This window comes from Bufo bufo, chromosome 3, assembly GCF_905171765.1.
Source record: "Bufo bufo chromosome 3, aBufBuf1.1, whole genome shotgun sequence".
Lineage (NCBI taxonomy): Eukaryota > Metazoa > Chordata > Amphibia > Anura > Bufonidae > Bufo > Bufo bufo.
The window spans coordinates 615,350,266-615,369,405 of NC_053391.1; the positions used below are offsets into that span (position 1 = coordinate 615,350,266).

At 41.6% G+C, this 19,140-nt stretch overlaps 1 protein-coding gene across 3 annotated transcripts in view; it reads left to right on the top strand.

Annotated features, from left to right (window-relative positions):
* LOC120996266 (phosphatidylinositol 3,4,5-trisphosphate 3-phosphatase TPTE2-like) overlaps positions 1–19,140 on the top strand; it is an 82,035-nt gene that overhangs the window by 43,548 nt on the left and 19,347 nt on the right. For all 3 annotated transcript variants that reach the window (XM_040426077.1, XM_040426076.1, XM_040426075.1), the window contains exons 7-11: positions 242–341; positions 5,265–5,328; positions 8,721–8,785; positions 9,715–9,775; positions 17,915–17,996. In XM_040426077.1, the coding sequence (XP_040282011.1) occupies positions 242–341; positions 5,265–5,328; positions 8,721–8,785; positions 9,715–9,775; positions 17,915–17,996 (372 nt within the window). The remainder of the gene's footprint in view (positions 1–241; positions 342–5,264; positions 5,329–8,720; positions 8,786–9,714; positions 9,776–17,914; positions 17,997–19,140) is intronic.

The window sequence follows — 19,140 nt, forward strand, 5'->3', positions numbered from 1 at the left end:
AAATTCCACATGAAAAATGTTGATTATGGTTGAAGTAATCAATGTTCCTCAACTTTAATGTTTGGGCAGCTTTGTTTTCTATTATCGAGAAATTAGGCCTTTGTTCTTTCAATGGAGAAAGAAGGATGACTGTTGATTTGCTGCCGCCTAGGGTGGTAATATCTAGAGTTATAGTCAATACCATACAATATGCATACAAATATACATCTTTTAACTATTCGGATATATTTTGTTCTTCCAGAATGGTTAACTTCTTCCGAGCCTTGAGAATAATTATCTTGATCAGAATATTCCGTCTGGCTTCTCAGAAAAAACAGCTTGAGAAGGTCACTCGTAGAATGGTGAGTTTGGGAGTCACTAAAACTTTGACTTGGTATCTGTTACTCACCTGTTCTGGGATCAAATTAATCACTCATATAAAAGTTACACCGACTAATAAAACAGCTAATGAAACCCATCACTTTTGCAGCATTGATAACATCTGCTGTATGAGGAGCCTTCACTTGTCGCTTTGTCTGTGATGCCAGTTGTGCAACTCTATAAGTTGTCAGTTTGGGTGAGGCCAAGATCATGTCACCATTTATTTTTCCTTTCCTCTGATCCGTCAGAAGAACAGAAAAATAAAGAAAAAAAAAAATGGATCCTGTATTTAAAGAATCTGTTATGCACATTTGGCATCCGTTTTTGCCATTTCAGTCTGAGATCTGTTATTTTTAATGCAAAAAAAGGCCTGCAGGTCTTTTTTTTTCTGTCTAAACTAACGGCTCTCAGATGAAAATGGTTAAGACCTCTTGCACACGAACACTGTCCGTGGGGCAGCCGCAGCGGATCGCGGACCCATTCACTTTAATGGGTCCGCGTTCTGGCCGTTCCGCAAAAAGATAGGACATTTTTGCGGAACGTAAGTACGGGACAAGACCCCACGGAAGCACTCTGTAGTGCTCCCGTAGGGTTCTGTTCTGCACCATTCCGCATCTCCGGATTTGCGAACCCATTGAAGTGAATAGGTCTGCATCCATGATGCGGAATGCACACGGAACGACACACCGCAATACGGCAACGGGGCGCACAAGTTCGTGTGCAGGAGGCCTAAAACTGATGACAAATGTGCATAACGGTTGCTTTAAATGCAGGATCCATTTTTTTTCTTTATTTTTCTGTTCTTCTGACGAATCAGAAGAGCAGAAAATTAAATGGTAATGTGAACCTGGCCTAATTTGTCGACAGGACTTTGTTTTCCGTCCTGCGTAACGGAAACCAGACGGATCCGTTATGCTTGTCCATAGACTTCTATTATGATGGATCAAAATTGAATGCCTCTTAAAGGCTTCCGTTTTGCATTCCGTCTACAAATTCCATTGTATTCCGCTATAAATGGAACCTATAGCAGAATACCCTAAGACAAGTGGCAACCCGCCCTAACTAGTGCTGGATCGTTTGTGACAAAAATGTAAATGACAAAAATGTAAATGTGATTAACAGAAAATTTAACCTTGATTTTGATTATAGAACAATTATTTGTGAGTGGTGGCTTGGGGCATGACTTACCACAGGGTGTTATACAACACCAATAGATTGACCATATTTTGAGTTCTGTGAACATTTTTTGGGAGGTTGAAGTCACAAAAATAGCTGTTTTGGCATACATTTTTTTTTTTTTTTAATGGCGTTCACTTGATGGGATAGATCATATGATATTTTTGTAGAGCCAGTCATTATGGACATGGCGATACCAAATATGTTAATTTTTTTAAAATAGTTTTACTCAATAAGAGCATTTTTCGAAAAAAAAGTCATGTTTTTGTGTTGCCATTTTCTTAGAGCCATATTTTTTTTACATTTTTCTGGCTATGGTCTTGTGTGAAGGCTTGTTTTTTGCAGGATGAGGTACCATTTTGTTGTACATATGACTTTTTGATCGATTGATATTATGGGGCACATTCATTAAGATAGGCGTTTTAGATGCCAGTCTTAACAAAAGGCCCTGCGCTAGTGGTGGATCCACTAAAGTTGAAGAAGTCGAAGAAGCGCCGGCCACTCCATGACTTTGGCGCATCCAGCACCAGTTCTAAATGACAGCTTCCGAGCGGTCTTACACTGAGACCATTTTCTACACCTAAAACAGGCGTAGAAAATGATGAATGAGAAGGGCCTTCTGGCCCATCCGCTTCCCTGCCCATGCCACGCCCACAATTTTAGACTTGGCGTTAGCGGGGAAAATTTGCTCTAAACGTTCTACCCCCATCTGTGCCTGAAATATGCCTAATTTAGACATATTTCAAATTAATAAATGACCCCCTATATTTTTTGGGAGGTAAGGTGACTAAACATTTTATAGAGCTGGCTGTTACAGACGCGACGATACCAAATATGTCTATTTTTATAAAATACTGTTATGTTTACTTGTTTATTTTTTATTTTACACTTTGTGCCCCCATAAGGTCATACAAGACCTCTGGCAGACACTTAACTACACTTAAATTTTTTTTTTACTATTGATTTCTCTTGTAACTAGAGCTGACATAGTAGCTGTTTTCCCCCAGAGAAGCTGTACTAGCCTCAGTGCAGGGCTGATCGAGGTCTCGGCGGGACAGGAATCACAAGCGCTCATTCAGCACTGTGTATACAGCAATCTAGAAGGCAGGGATACAGGGAAACGGTCCCTTCCTTATTTATGGGGTGACCTTCTGTCGCTGACAGCGGACCCCCCGCCCAACAGCTGCACGATTAGTGTGCAGCTGCAATCTCTGAATGAACTTTCCAGAACGTCCAATCAGAGATAGACTATAAATATCACAAAACCCAACTGAATAAACTGACATAGGCAAAGTGCTGTCGGTTAATCAGGCTGATTGTTGGTTTCTTAATTATTTTTTTTCGATTATAGGCCAAGCCCTACTATTATCCGTTTTTGCTGGAGGCATTGCATGCAAATAAACGTTAGCTTTAGATGTTATCTGAAGGACCAAATACTGTATTTCAAATGTTCTGCGTTGGACTACACCTTATTCTTTCTTTATGAGTGGTTATGGTTTGTCTATGCTGATGGGATACTCAAATCTACCTCTCTGGCCGAGATGACACTTCGCTGGTATCCAGAAACCAAGCATGTCCTGCTTGTTAAAACTCAACATGGAGAAAACAGAATTCAACATCTTTCCCCCATGTCACTCAGCCTCCTACCAGACCTACCCATTACAATTATCAGCACAAAGCTTTCTCCAGTCTCACATGTTCCATACACTAGGATAACAATTGATTCTGCCCTGTCCTGCAAATCACACATACAAACCCTTACCGCCTCCTGCTCCCTTTAACTCAAGAACATCTCTCATATTTGCTCCTTTCTCACTTCTGAGTCAACTAAAATGCTAGTGCATTGTCATCTTCCGCATGGACTACTGCAACATCCTCCTCTGTGGCTTCCCATCTAGCACTCTCATACCCCTCCAATCTGTTCTAAATGCTGCTGCCGGGTTAATCCATCTCTTCCCTCATTTCTCCTCTACCTGTTCCCTCTGTCAGTCTCTTCACTGGCTCCCCATTGTCCAGAGAATTCAGTTCAAAATACTAATGACAACATATAAGGCCGTCCACAATCTGTTCCCTCCTTATACCTCTGACCTACTGTCCTGAGACATTCCCACACATAATCTCAGGTCCTCACAAGACCTCATCTGTTTTCCTGTTTCCCTGTTTTAATCTTGTCTATTTCTCGCACAGTCATCTACAGGATTTCTCACGTGCCTTTCCCATAATCTGGAACTCATTACCCCAACAGATCAGACTCTCCACAACATCCAAACCTTCAAAAGCAACCTGAAAACCTTCTTCTTCAGGAAAGCCTACCACCTGCAATGAGCATGCTGCCACCACACAGCCAGATGAGCAGCTTTTACCCTCACCTACTATGTCTTTCCCTTGTAGATTGTGACCTCTCGCCAGCAGGGTCCTCACCCCCTCTGAACCAGTTTTTTAATAAGTTCATGCTCATGGAACCTATGTTGTTTTATATTATGGATATATACAGTACAGACCAAAAGTTTGGACACACCTTCTCATTCAAAGAGTTTTCTTTATTTTCATGACTATGAAAATTGTAGATTCACACTGAAGGCATCAAAACTATGAATTAACACATGTGGAATTATATACATAACAAACAAGTGTGAAACAACTGAAAATATGTCATATTCTAGGTTCTTCAAAGTAGACACCTTTTGCTTTGATTACTGCTTTGCACACTCTTGGCACTCTCTTGATGAGCTTCAAGAGGTAGTCCCCTGAAATGGTTTTCACTTCACAGGTGTGCCCTGTCAGGTTTAATAAGTGGGATTTCTTGCCTTATAAATGGGGTTGGGACCATCAGTGGCGTTGAGGAGAAGTCAGGTGGATACACAGCTGATAGTCCTACTGAATAGACTGTTAGAATTTGTATTATGGCAAGAAGAAAGCAGCTAAGTAAAGAAAAACGAGTTGCCATCATTACTTTAAGAAATGAAGGTCAGTCAGTCAGCCGAAAAATTGGGAAAACTTTAAAAGTAAGGTCTATTTGACCATGAAGGAGAGTGATGGGGTGCTGCGCCAGATGACCTGGCCTCCACAGTCACCGGACCTGAACCCAATCGAGATGGTTTGGGGTGAGCTGGACCGCAGAGTGAAGGCAAAAGGGCCAACAAGTGCTAAGCATCTCTGGGAACTCCTTCAAGACTGTTGGAAGACCATTTCAGGGGACTACCTCTTGAAGCTCATCAAGAGAATGCCAAGAGTGTTCAAAGCAGTAATCAAAGCAAAAGGTGGCTACTTTGAAGAACCTAGAAAATGACATATTTTCAGTTGTTTCACACTTGTTTGTTATGTATATAATTCCACATGTGTTAATTCATAGTTTTGATGCCTTCATAGTCATGAAAATAAAGAAAACTCTTTGAATGAGAAGGTGTGTCCAAACTTTTGGTCTGTACTGTATGTATATCCCCTCTTAGATGTACAGCACCATGGAATTAATGCCACTTTTGAATAAATAATAATATTCAAGTGATAACATTTAAATGATAATGTCCTCAAGACCAATGTCATTGGACACCAATAATGATGCTCTGAAAGTGTCAACTTGTTGGAAAATGAATCTGAGAGACCTTTGTCAATAGTGGCAGATGTCCAGCTGGAGATGCATCCTGCTGACCTGCACTAAAATCATCCAGGTCAGGGATGGACAGGAGGAGAATGTATGCATTTTACAAGTATCATTTGTTCTTTTAAAGGTTTCTGAAAACAAAAGAAGATATCAGAAGGATGGATTTGACCTGGACCTCACTTATGTCACTGGTGGGTATCACAAGACATAGACCAGGCAGTATTATGAATATCTATAATAGGTATAAAAACACATTAATTCCACCTGCTTATGAATAGCACCAGACTCCTCCTGTGTCAGTGTTAGTCCATCTAGAAATAATCATTATGGTAATTGGTCAATAATTATACTTCACAGAAACACAAAAAAGATATTGTACTCTAAAATCTAGGGCTTAAAAGGAAAGTATCACCTATATTTATTTTATGACATAAACCAGATACTGATAAACATTTTTTCCCCTAATCTGGTTCATTGTCATTATATTTTCTGTACATGATTTTGGAGGCTGCCATGTTTTAGCAACATTCAGAGATAGGATTTAGAGCAATCACTTGCCGCAGGAACCTCTAGTCTGGAGATGACTCATTGACTTTTATAGAAGAGTGTTGTGAGCATGTTCTCTGACCTGTGCGGAGGTAATTGTGCAGGAAGGAAGTGAACTGTCACCATTACCTAATATCAGTACCACATCCTGTGCTAACTACCTGCAGCTTTATAAGAAACCGATTACCGTTCATTACCTGTGTTGATAATGAGAAGACTTCAAACTATAAAACAGCAAGTGTCAGCCCATAATGATGCTCATTGGATGATAAGTTAATGATGTTCTTAAAAAGTTCTTAAAAATATGCTTACTATGAAAATGTGATTTCAGTAATAAATAATTTTCTTATGACATTCCCTTGTGGATTTCTGGGATTTTGATATTGATGGCCTAGCCTCAGGATAGGGTATCAATATCAGATCAGCAGGGGTCTGACACCCTGCTCCCCCACCAATCAGCTGTATGAAGAGGTCACTGTGCTTCTTGACTGCTTAGGCCTCTTTTTAGGACATATGATGTCATGCTTATCGGTGCAGCTTAGTCCCATTCAATTGAATGGGGCTGTCCTGCAATACCAAGGACAACCTCTGTCAAATGGGCAGCTCTTGGTAAGCTGCAAGAAGGCTGTGACACACTGGAGCTCCGGTGAGCGCCACAGCTTTCTTAAACAGCTGGTCGGCAGAGGTACCTGAAGTCGGACCTTCACTGATCTCATATTGATTGTCTAGGATAGGTCATCAATATGAAAATCCCAGAAAACCCCTTTAAAGGGGTTGTCCAGGAATAATTAAATTTTATCTAATAGCCACATCCTGCCTCCTGAAACAGAAAATTCATACCTACCTGCTTCTGCAGCGATCGGGCCGCCTGGGCAATATGTGAGTGTTGGTGGGCCGATTGGGGTAGTAGTTGTTTACTCACTGTTCTGTAGAGCTCCCTGTGCCGGTGTGCAGTGAACGGAAGGACAGCACCAGTTCCTTCGGGGCACACGCTGTTGTCCAGGGACTCCCGCCAGATGGTGGTTAAGGTGCCCTTGGTGGAATGGTTTAAGGTGCAGTGGAGGCAGGGTCCCTAGTGTTCGTGACGCCAGCTCCGTTAGGTGCAAAGGAAGGTGGTAGAAAGGATGAGGAGTCAATGGTTGTAAACAACAGAACTTTTTACTTAATCAATTGCCTTGAGGTAGTTAGTGCAGTACATTTACATTTCAAGGGTGACAACCCATATGATGCATACACGATTGGCTTAGCTACAATCCTAGTAACAGGCTTGACAATAGGTGCATTGAGATTTTTCTTTTGGCTGGTATGAAAGAGTTCCTTTCTAACTGTCCTCACTTGGTCCACACACTACCTGCTAGATACTTGATATAATAATGACACTTACTTGTGTTTGGCAACCCAAAGGGCGGTCTCCCTATTGTTAGGCATTAATCCTCTGCTCCATTTTTTGCACTGGTTGCTTTCAGAAACACTGGTCCACAATATCCATAGAGGTATGTGGTAATGGACAACCTTGCGCCTAGTTGTCCGGCTGTGTCCAGGTGCTTTTAGGCTTCTCCCAGTCACTGGTGCTGTGGAGTCCATAAGCTAATGCTGCTTCTATCACTACAGTTTACTCTGGTCTGTGCTAGGTAGCTGTAAGGATGTTCTCCCTGCTCCCTCAGCTTGGCCAGGGCCATGGGGCTAAGATGGCAGCTACATATTGGACTTTGCTTCTCCTGCTCCTCACACATCACTACCTCTCTCTTTACTCCTCAGCTAACTACTTTCCTTCTCCCTCTGACTTAACACACCCTAAGATATATATAAAAATATATATATTTATGACAGCACCACCTAGGGGTGAATGGATGTAATGCAACTACCAGCCTGTTGTAGGGAATTTGCAGCTTAATACATAGAAAATACAATGGCATAAAATGACACACATGAGATTTAAGGGGCCCACTTCCAACACGGAGTGGAACACTACACTTCGCGTGCTGCCTCCGCTGTGTCTATGTTCTGGTCCTTGGCGTGTTTGCATCCAGCAATGCATGGGCATGGCCACCTGCTCCACTGCAGTCAATGACTGGCTTCAGCGGTGATGTGGCCACAAGCAGCACATCACCGCTGAAGCCACTTATTGGTTGCAGCAGAGCATGTGACTATGCCCATGAAGCGCCAGATGTAAACACTCCGTGGACTGGAACATGGGCACAGTGGAGGCAGCATGGGGGATCGAAGCAGCAGGAAGCCAGCAATTATGAATTTTCTGTTTCAGCATGCATGATATAGGTATTAGATAAAAAGTAATTATTCCCATAAAACCTCTTCAAAGGGGTTATCCAATACTATAAGAGACTGAGTTCGGTCTCCATTGCTCCACGGCTAGCTGTTCATCTCCCTGCTGTGCTAAAATCAACACCCTGTTGCCAGTGGGTGGACACATGACCCTGCAGCCAATTGCTGGCTGCAGCAGTGACCTGATCTCCTTGCGGACCGGGTAAGTACGATCACCACCGCAGATCACCTACTATGTGAGATCTGTCATATTCTTGAATAACCATATACTGTATATTATATAAAATGTATTTCCATTGGAGTCTTTCGGCCATGAATTTGCCAGTTAAACTGATCTAAATTGTTAAAGATGAAATCAGCCTGCATTAAAGGCAGAAGATGGATTTTTATTTTTCCAGGTCACTTCTAAGCTAGTATACAAAACCTTCCAGCAGTAATGTATATCCAAGGGTAGAGGTTGAAGTTCCTGCCCAACATGTGCTGCTTATACAGGTGACTTCTTATGTGCCCAGGTACAATGGCTTCCTGGATCTACACCCTGGGTTGTACCTTTTATTTTGATAGAAATTAACATTTCTGCGACAGCTATAGGCCAAAGAGTGGTGTATATGTGTTCGTAAATGAGCCCCTAACACTTTATCAAGAGCATAAAGCTAGACAAACCATCTCTGGAAGAAATGATATCATACTTGTCCAATGCTATGTTGTCTTAGGTTTGTTTAAAACTATTGTGTATTTTCTGTGATTTTCGTAGACCGGATAATTGCGATGTCATTTCCATCATCTGGAAAACAGTCTTTTTATCGGAATCCTATAAAGGTATGTCTTTACTAGGGATTATTTCAATTTACTATTTCTTAAGTCCTCAAGGAACAAGCATCAGGACAAAACAAGCAGAACTTTGATGGTTTCCCAAAACTCAAGTGTCAAATATAGATTTAGTGAAGCTAAGCAAAGCCAAGTTCACATCAGCGTTCAGCCCTTCTGTTCTTCTGCTACGTTATAGAAGCAGGAGAATGGAAAGGATGGACTCGGCACATAACTGACCTGAATGGAGCCTAAAGGGCCCCATAGACTATATTGTGCATGCAGGACTTTTGGCTCCACTTCAAAAATCTTCCTCTGAGAGGAAACCTAACAGACCCGTTATAGTCTATGGGGCCCTTTAGGCTCAGTTCGGCTCAGTTAAGTGGCGATTACGTCCTTTCCATTCTCCTGCTCCTATAACGGAGCAGAACGGAAAGGCTGAACACTGATGTGAACTCAGCCTTAAGCTTATCTGTTATATGCTGTCCCATGTGATGACAGCATTTTATATGGACAGGGTTATTTTACTATTAGCCCAATAGAACAAAAATCCCTATAGCCCCATGGTTCCCTAAGGCTAAAATGCCCTAATAAAGAGTTCAACAAACTCATAGATATGGGTCCACTGTATTCATGAGGGGAACCCACCACCTGCCCTCCTCTCCAATGTCTGACAGGGTGGCATATACCTGTTTCTGCAGTCACTACTGCATGCAGTACTTTTAGTCCGGCTGCCTCTCGCCGTGCGCTGCCGTGCCACCGCCGGTACTCTGCCCCCCGCCCTTATTATAGTCAATGGGGACGGAGCGCCAGTCCAAGGGCACACGTGAACTAGTGGCAGGACGGATCTGACAGGCTGTTCACCTGCAGGAACAGTCTGTCGGAGTCCCCAGCCGCTAATGTGAAAGTACCCTAAGTCTGAATTTATTTGTTTTTTAAAGGATGTTGCACGATTTTTGGACTCCAAGCATAAAGACCACTACAAGATATACAACTTGTGCAGTAAGTAGTGGTTAATACGGTTATGTGACTTTTGGGTGCAGATACAATGAGATCTTCATTTTTAGGTAAACTACAATCGCATGTTAATAATTTTAAATATCATTGAAAAGTTAATTTATTTCAGTAATTCAATTCGAAAAGTGAAGCTCATATATTATATAGTAACATAGTAATTTATGGGGTAAAGTAAAACTGGCTTAGTTGCCCATAGCAACAAATCAGATTCCATCTTTCATTTTGGACAGCTCCTTTGGAAAATGAAAGGTGGAATCTGATTGGTTGCTATGGGCAACTAAGCCAGTTCTACTTTGCACCAGTATGATATATGACCCCCTTAGTTTTTCAGCCTGTTATCCTGCAAGTTGATCCAGAGGAAGAAGAAAAAAAATATGAGGTCGAAGACAATTTTCCTCATTTTAGTGGAAAAATTTTTCCTTCCCGACTCCAATCAGGCAATCAGAATAACTCCCTGGATCAATGACCCTTCTCCAGAAATCTATTAACTAGAACCTGTAATATTATTACACTCCAGAAATGCATCCAGGCCCCTCCTGAACTCTTTTAGTGAACTCACCATCACCACCTCCTCAGGCAGAGAGTTCCATAGTCTCACTGCTCTTACCGTAAAGAATCCTCTTCTATGTTTGTGTACAAACCTTCTTTCCTCCAGACGCAGAGGATGTCCCCTCGTCACAGTCACAGTCCTGGGGATAAATAGATGATGGGAGAGATCTCTGTACTGACCCCTGATATATTTATACATAGTTATTAAATCTCCACTCAGTCATCTTTCTTCTAAACTGAGTAGCCCTAATTTTGATAATCTTTCAGGGTACTGTAGTCCACCCATTCCAGTTATTACTTTAGTTGCCCTCCTCTGAACCCTCTCCAGCTCTGCTATGTCTGCCTTGTTCACAGGAGCCCAGAACTGTAGACAGTACTCCATGTGTGGTCTGACCAGTGATTTGTAAAGTGGCAGGACTATGTTCTCATCACGGGCATCTATGCCCCTTTTGATGCAACCCATTATCTTATTGGCCTTGGCGGCAGCAGCTGCCTGTCACTGGTTTCTACAGTTAAATTTGCTGTTCACTAAAAGTTATTTTCCATGTCAGTGTTACCCAGTGTAACTACACTGAACAAAAATATAAATGCAACACTTTCGGTTTTGCTCCCATTTTGCATGAGCTGAACTCAAAGATCTGAAACATTTTCTACATACACAAAAGACCCATTACTCTCAAATATTGTTCACAAATCTGTCTTAATCTGTGTCAGTGAGCACTTCTCCGTTGCCAAGATAATCCATCCCACCTCACAGGTGTGGCATATCAAGGTGCTGATTAGACAGCATGAATATTGTACAGGTTGTGCCCACAATAAAAGGACACTCTGAAATGTGCAGTTGTATCACAAAATGGGAGCAAAACCGAAAGTGTCGCGTTTATATTTTTTTTCTGTGTATGTAGTATGTACAGGTGACTTGCATTATTCCTTCCCATGTGCATTTGTCAGTGTTAAACCTCATCTGCCACTTCTCTGCCCAAGCCTCTAATCTATCCAGATCCCTCTGTAGCAGTATACTGTCCTCTTCCATGTTAATTACTTTACACAGTTTAATGTAATCTGCAAAAACTGATATTTTACTGTGCAAGCCTTCTACAAGATCATTAATAAATATATTGAAGATAATAGGGCCCAATACTGACCCCTGTGGTACCCCACTTGTGACAGTGACCCAATCTGAGTGTGTACTATTAATACCCACCCTCTGTTTTGTATCACTGAGCAAGTTAGTTACTCACATACAGACATTTTCTCCCAGTCCAAGCATTCTCATTTTCTATACTAACCTTTTATGTGGTACAGTATCAAATGCTTTAGAGAAGTCAGAATATATGACATTCATTGACTCACCCTGGTCAAGTCTAAAACTTACCTCCTCATACAAACAGATTAGTTTGAGAACCGTGCTGATACAGTGTTAAATGCTTATTTTTATTGAAGTACACCAGGATAGCATTGCTTAGAAAACCCTTGAACAGTTTACCCATGACAGATGTTAGACTTATTGGCCTATAGTTTCCGAGCTCTGTTTTTGACCCCTTTTTGAATATTGGCACCACATTTGCAATCCTGTGGAATGCTCCCTGTCAATATAGAGACCTGAAATATCAAATATAAGGGTCTCTCTATGAAATTACTTAATTATCTTAGTGCATGCCATCTGGACCTGGTGATTTTGTCAATTTTAATCTTTTTAAGACACCGCTGCACTTCTTTCTGGGTCATGCAGGCCACTTTTAATGGGGAGTTTACTTTGACACTCTGCATTTCATCTGACAGTTCATTTTCCTTACAGTTGAGAAAAAAATATTTACTAGATTCACTTTCTCCTCATTGCTCACTACAGCTCCTCCCTCATCACTCTGTAAAGGGCCAACAATTTCCGGTTTTAACTTTTTACCATTTTTATAATTGAAGAATATTTTAGGGTTACTTTTACTCTCTTTTCAATGAGTCTCTCTGTCTCCAGCTTGGCTGATTTTATCTGTCTTTTACATATCCTATTTTTCCTTATAGTTTTTCAATGCTTACTTATTACCTTCCTGTTTTAGTGATTGAAATGCTTTCTTTTTGTCATTCATTACTCCCTTTACATTTGTATTTATCCACAATGTTTTTATTCATGTTCCTCACCCTTTTATTTCCATACAGTATGTACCTTTCACAATTAGTGCTTAGGATGCCTTTAAAAATATCCCATTCTTTGGCTGCATTCCTATTCCCGAGGACATTGTCCCAATTAGTGAGGCTAATGGCCTCTCTTTGCTGGTCAAATTGTGCTTTTTGGAAGTTTGGTGTTTTTGTGCCTCCCTGAAGAAACACTCTTTTGAATGATAATTGGAATTTTATTATTTTATGGTCACTATTTCCCGGGTGTTCCTTAACCTGCACATCTGTTGCTCTGTCAGGTCTATTGGTTAGCAGTGATGGTCAGTTCGCAGTGTTCGCCAATGAACACATGTGGGCTGCCATCTTGACTCACCCGTCCAGCGATGCACAGGTAAGCCCTTACCTGTGCCTGTGCCGGGAGCCAAACTGAAATCAAATGCGGTCACGGGGAGCAGGCATTTCCGAGAATAGCCGTCGGGGGCCTTCATCGGGCTGTTCTCTGAACTGCCTGCTCCCGGTGACCGCATTTGATTTCAGACCGGCTCCTGGCACAGGCACAGGTAAGGGCTTACCTGTGCATCGCCGGATGGGTGAGTCAAGATGGCAGCCCGCATGTGTTCATTGGCGAACACTGCGAACTGACCATCACTGTTGGTTAGTACTAAGTCCAGTATGGCCGTCCCTCTAGTCGGATTCTAAACCAGTTGGGACAGGTAATTGTCTTTGGTTATTGCCAAGAACCTGTTTCCTTTATGAGATCTATAGGTTTTAGTCTATATCTGGGTAGTTGAAGTCCCCCATATTAACGACCTCATTATGATTTGCCCTCTCGTCTATTTTTCTTAGTAGTAGATTTTCTTTGGACTCTGGTATATTAGGTGGTTTATAAAAAACTACTATCAGTATTTTATTATTGTTTTTGCCTCCATTTTTTTATACTTACATTGAATCTACATGTTCATTTCAACTGGAGAGGGGAAGGGGTTTTTCTTTGGTTTTTATGATCCTTTCTATACAGATTGTAACCCTGTACATTAACCGCTCAGTCATAGCTATCATCCAGCCATGTCTCAGTTATTCCCACTGTCATAGTCCTCCTTTCACATAACTAATTCCAGTTCACCAGTTTTATTAGTTAGACTTCTGGCGTTAATATACATACAACTAAAGCTACTTTCACACTTGCATAGTCAATTCCGGTTTTGAGATCCAGCAGAGGATCTTAATACCAGAATTAAACAGATCCATTTTTATTTTGCACACCAGGATGCATCCGTTCCATTAGGATGCAGTTGTGTAAAATCAAATTGGAAAAAAAAACGGATCAGTCACTAGATACATTGCAAGTCAATGGGTGATGGATACGCTTTTTTAGGCTCTTAAAATAACTGATCTGTCACCACTGACTTACATTGTTTTCAGTGATGGATCCGTTTTTTACTGTTTTTATGACTGGACACAAAACCGCAACGAAAGGACGAAACGGAAATGTTTTTTTCCGGTATTGAGATCCTTTGCTGGATCTCAATACTGAAAAACAACAACGCAAATGTGAAAGTAGCCTAAGAGGTTTATGTACTGTATATTTTTTACCCTGCACCTTGAACTGTTCTAGTCCCTCCTTCCATTCCTCCCCCAGTTTCTTTTCCTCGCCCCAGGTCTCTGGTAATTACTGGTGTTGTGTGAATCAACAAAGCAAATTTCCTTGCGCTTCGTGGTAACGAATCATTTTTTCCTAAAATAATAATTGCCTCATCTACTTGATCGCAGAGAGGCCGTCTGCTCCCGTCTTGATTGAAGAAACCCGCCAAAGAACCAACGGAGAGCAAGAAGACGTCACCACACTGGCCTCACGTAGTGACGTTGTGCAGGTTCTTTTGCGGGTTTTCTCCAATTAAGATGGGAGTGTACTCCGCAATCAAGTGGATGAGATGAGTATACACTGCGTGCAGAATTATTAGGCAAATGAGTATTTTGACCACCTCATCCTCTTTATGCATGTTGTCTTACTCCAAGCTGTATAGGCTCGAAAGCCTACTACCAATTAAGCATATTAGGTGATGTGCATCTCTGTAATGAGAAGGGGTGTGGTCTAATGACATCAACACCCTATATTAGGTGTGCAAAATTATTAGGCAACTTCCTTTCCTTTGGCAAAATGGGTCAAAAGAAGGACTTGACAGGCTCAGAAAAGTCAAAAATAGTGAGATATCTTGCAGAGGGATGCCGCACTCTTAAAATTGCAAAGCTTCTGAAGCGTGATCATCGAACAATCAAGCGTTTCATTCAAAATAGTCAACAGGGTCGCAAGAAGCGTGTGGAAAAACCAAGGCGCAAAATAGCTGCCCATGAACTGAGAAAAGTCAAGCGTGCAGCTGCCAAGATGCCACTTGCCACCAGTTTGGCCATTTCAGAGCTGCAACATCACTGGAGTGCCCAAAAGCACAAGGTGTGCAATACTCAGAGACATGGCCAAGGTAAGAAAGGCTGAAAGACGACCACCACTGAACAAGACACACAAGCTGAAACGTCAAGACTGGGCCAAGAAATATCTCAAGACTGATTTTTCTAAGGTTTTATGGACTGATGAAAAGAGAGTGAGTCTTGATGGGCCAGATGGATGGGCCCGTGGCTGGATTGGTAAAGGGCAGAGAGCTCCAGTCCGACTCAGACGCCAGCAAGGTGGAGGTGGAGTACTGGTTTGGGCTGGTATCATCAAAGATGAGCTTGTGGGGCCTTTTCGAGTTGAGGGTGGAGTCAAGCTCAACTTCCAGTCCTACTGCCAGTTTCTGGAAGACACCTTCTTCAAGCAGTGGTACAGGAAGAAGTCTGCATCCTTCAAGAAAAACATGATTTTCATGCAGGACAATGCTCCATCACACGCGTCCAAGTACTCCACAGCGTGGCTGGCAAGAAAGGGTATAAAAGAAGAAAATCTAATGACATGGTGAACAGATCAAAACACTGACAGAATCCATGGATGGCAGGCTTTTGAGTGGCCTTGCAAAGAAAGGTGGCTATATTGGTCACTGATTTGTTTTTGTTTTGTTTTTGAATGTCAGAAATGTATATTTGTGAATGTTGAGATGTTATATTGGTTTCACTGGTAAAAATAAATAATTGAAATGGGTATATATTTGTTTTTTGTTAAGTTGCCTAATAATTATGCACAGTAATAGTCACCTGCACACACAGATATCCCCCTAAAATAGCTAAAACTAAAAACAAACTGAAAACTACTTCCAAAAATATTCAGCTTTGATATTAATGAGTTTTTTGGGTTCATTGAGAACATGGTTGTTGTTCAATAATAAAATTAATCCTCAAAAATACAACTTGCCTAATAATTCTGCACTCCCTGTAATGTATTTATTTTTAACACTGAATTAACCCCTGAGGAGATGAATTTGAGTCTCAGATGCCACGATCAGCATTGAACGCAGCATCTGAGGGGTTAAATGATGGGGGGCAGCGCGATCGCCCTTCCTCATCATTGCACCTGCTCCATACAGTGAAAAGCAATTCGTGAGGAAGTAATTCGTAAGGAATCAAATTTTAGGATGCAGTTTGACAAAGCTGCTGAATCAAATTTTTCAAAACTTTGCTCATCTCTAGTGATTATCCTCTCCCTCCCAGTCCCTAGTTTAAACACTTCTACAAACTTCCAGCCATCTTCCCCCCCAACATAGCTGCACTTTCGCCATTGAGGTGCAGCCCATTCCTCACCTGTAGCCGACAGAGAAGTCGGCCCAATTGTCCAGAAACTTAAATCCTTCCTTCCTACACCAGCTCTTGAGCCACTTATTTGCCTACGTAATCTCCTGATTCATCACACACAGAGTGATCTATTTCAAGCGTTTATTTATTTTAATGTTGATGATTATGGCTTCCAGCTAATGAAAACTCAAAGGTCAGTATTGTAGAAAATGACAATATGATATAAGACCAATTAAAAAAAATATTTTTAATACAGAAATGTTGGCCTACTGAAAAGTATGTGCAGTGTATGCACTCAATACTTGGTTGAGGCTCCTTTTGCGTGAATTACAATAGTGTTATAGAAGCCCAGGTTGCTTTGATGGTATCCTTCAGCTCACCTGTATTGTTGGGTCTGGTGTCTCTCATCTTCCTCATGACAATACCCCATGGATTCTCTATGGGGTTTAGGTCAGGCAAGTTTGCTGGCCAGTCAAGCACAGTGATAGCATGGTTATTAAACCAGGTATTGGTACTTTTGGCAGTGTGGGCAGGTGCCATCTCCTGCTGGAAAATAAAATCAGCTTCTCCATGAAGCTTGTCAGCAGAGGGAACCATGAAGCGCTGCACTGCGCTGACTTTGGACTTGATATAACACAGTTGACCAACACCAGCAGATGACACGGCTTCCAAAACATCACTGACTGTGGAAACTTTACACTAGACCTCAAGCAACTTGGATGGTGTGCCCTTTCACTCTTCCTCCAGACCCTGGGACCTTGATTTCCAAATGAAATGCAAAATTTACTGGATATGTCTCTGTGTGGTGTCTTTTGAACCACTGACTCCAGCCACAGTCCTTTCCTTGTGAATCTCCACCAAATTCACTTTTTCCTTTCACTCAACTCTCTATTAATATGCTTGGATACAGCACTTTGAACAGCGACCTTCTATAGCAATGATCTTTGGTAGCTTACCCTCCTTGTGGAGGGAGTCAATGACTGTCTTCTGGACAACTGTCATGTCAGCAGTCTTCCCCATGATTGTGTAGCCTGCTGAACCAGACTGAGGGACAACTTAGAGGCTTAGTATGTGTTTTGTGTTGATTAAATGATGAGTGTGACACCATGAGTCTACAACATTGAACTTTTTCACAATATTCAAATTTTCTGATATACTAACTTTTGGGTTTTCTTTAGCTGTAAGCCATAATCATCAACGTTAAAAGAAATAAACGCTTGAAATAGATCACTCTGTGTGTAATGAATCTATATAATATATGAGTTTTACTTTTTGAATTGAATAACTGAAAAAAAAAAATTAAGATGACATTCGAATTTATTGAGCTGCACTTGTAAACCACTGTTTATAGCAATCCTATTTCTCGCAGCTATCCTTTTCATCTCAGGCATGTTGATCATTAATGGGCATACACTACCCATGCTATGTATGAGATACATGAGCCTGATGGAGCCCAAAAGTGTCCTTCTGGTCTCCATGAAGTTATTATATGTCAGAATATCTAAACAAACTATGGTAATAGTAGTAGTAGAATATGCCACTCCATACAAGTTCATCCAGTTAAAAAAAGTATACTGTGCAGTGTACTCCATAGGTGTTGGATGCCACTGTATTATATCTGTTGAATGTATACATCCTGGTGTATGAGTTAAACAGAAGTGATGTGAACAGAGCCTTACCTGTGTGTTCATAATTCAGATTTCTTGTGTAATTTGCAGCTTTTTGCTCACAAGATCTCTCTTACAGGTGAAAAGGGCTATGACCCAGAATTCTTCCATTACAGAGTGGAGCGATACTTTATAGATGACCACAATGTCCCGGTTTTAGCGTAAGTGCATTAAGTCTGTGGTAATAAGCAGGGTCAGACTTTACCACCATACAAACCAACCAAGGAAGACCCCAAATATTAGGGGGCCCCCTTTTGGCCACAATCGGTTGGCTGAAAAAAAGGACTAAAGGAGTGGACATACCACCTGTTCAGACGGTCGAGCTGCACAGGGAACCAGGGGGGTCCTTTCCAGCTGTAGAGCAGTAGCAAACGTGCCCAGTATGCACTGCTCAGTGTGGATCTTAGCAGACCAATGGAGCTGTATGATGGGGGCAGAACTTAGCAAAACGATAGGATTAGGGCGTAGCGGAGGGATGGGGTTCACCATACATAACTTTACTTGGGGTCCCAGAAATGGCAAATCCATCCCTGGCAATAAGTCTACTATTGATGGAAAATGGAAGGGATTGTTTAGTTCTATGTAAGAAAAAAAGTAATTTCACCTTTTTCTGCTTGTTGTCAGTGACTGGAGATATTCTGTGGGTCATTTATTAAGCTGAAATACACCTATATTAGGCATATTTCAGGCACAGAGTGCGGCGCAATGGCTACTTAAACCACAATCTGTGCCTTCTCCCGCTCATGGCAGGTCTAAAAAAGTGGGCACGATGTGGGCGGGGAAGGGCCGGCAGGCCCGTCTCATTTACCAATTTCCTTTTTCTATGCCTGTTTCAGGCGTAGAAAAAGGTCTAAATGTAAGACAGCATCGGGATTTGAACTCCCAACCTTATACATTAGAGGCAAGGATGTTAACCACTACATTATACAGCTACATGTTAACCTGCACAGAAATATAAAATAAGTCTTCTGATGAATAGGAATACTCACTATAGCAGAAACTTCTATGAGGTTTTTATAGCACAGTTCAGCATTCAGCCTTATAGCTGAGTGGATAAGGTCCTTGCCTCTAATGTACAAGGGGTTGGGAGTTCAAATCCTGGCAGGAACTGTTCAGCATTAGATGATAAATTACATTTAAATACACATGCTCGAGCACACGTGGTGTTCGGCTGAACTCTGCGATGCTTGATCAGCACTAGTCTTAAAAAATGTGCCCATGACTTTCTGTTGTTTTGCTCTTATAACATAAGTCAGGACCAGTTCCCAGCCTCTAAATGAATACAAGAATATTTCCATTCACTGG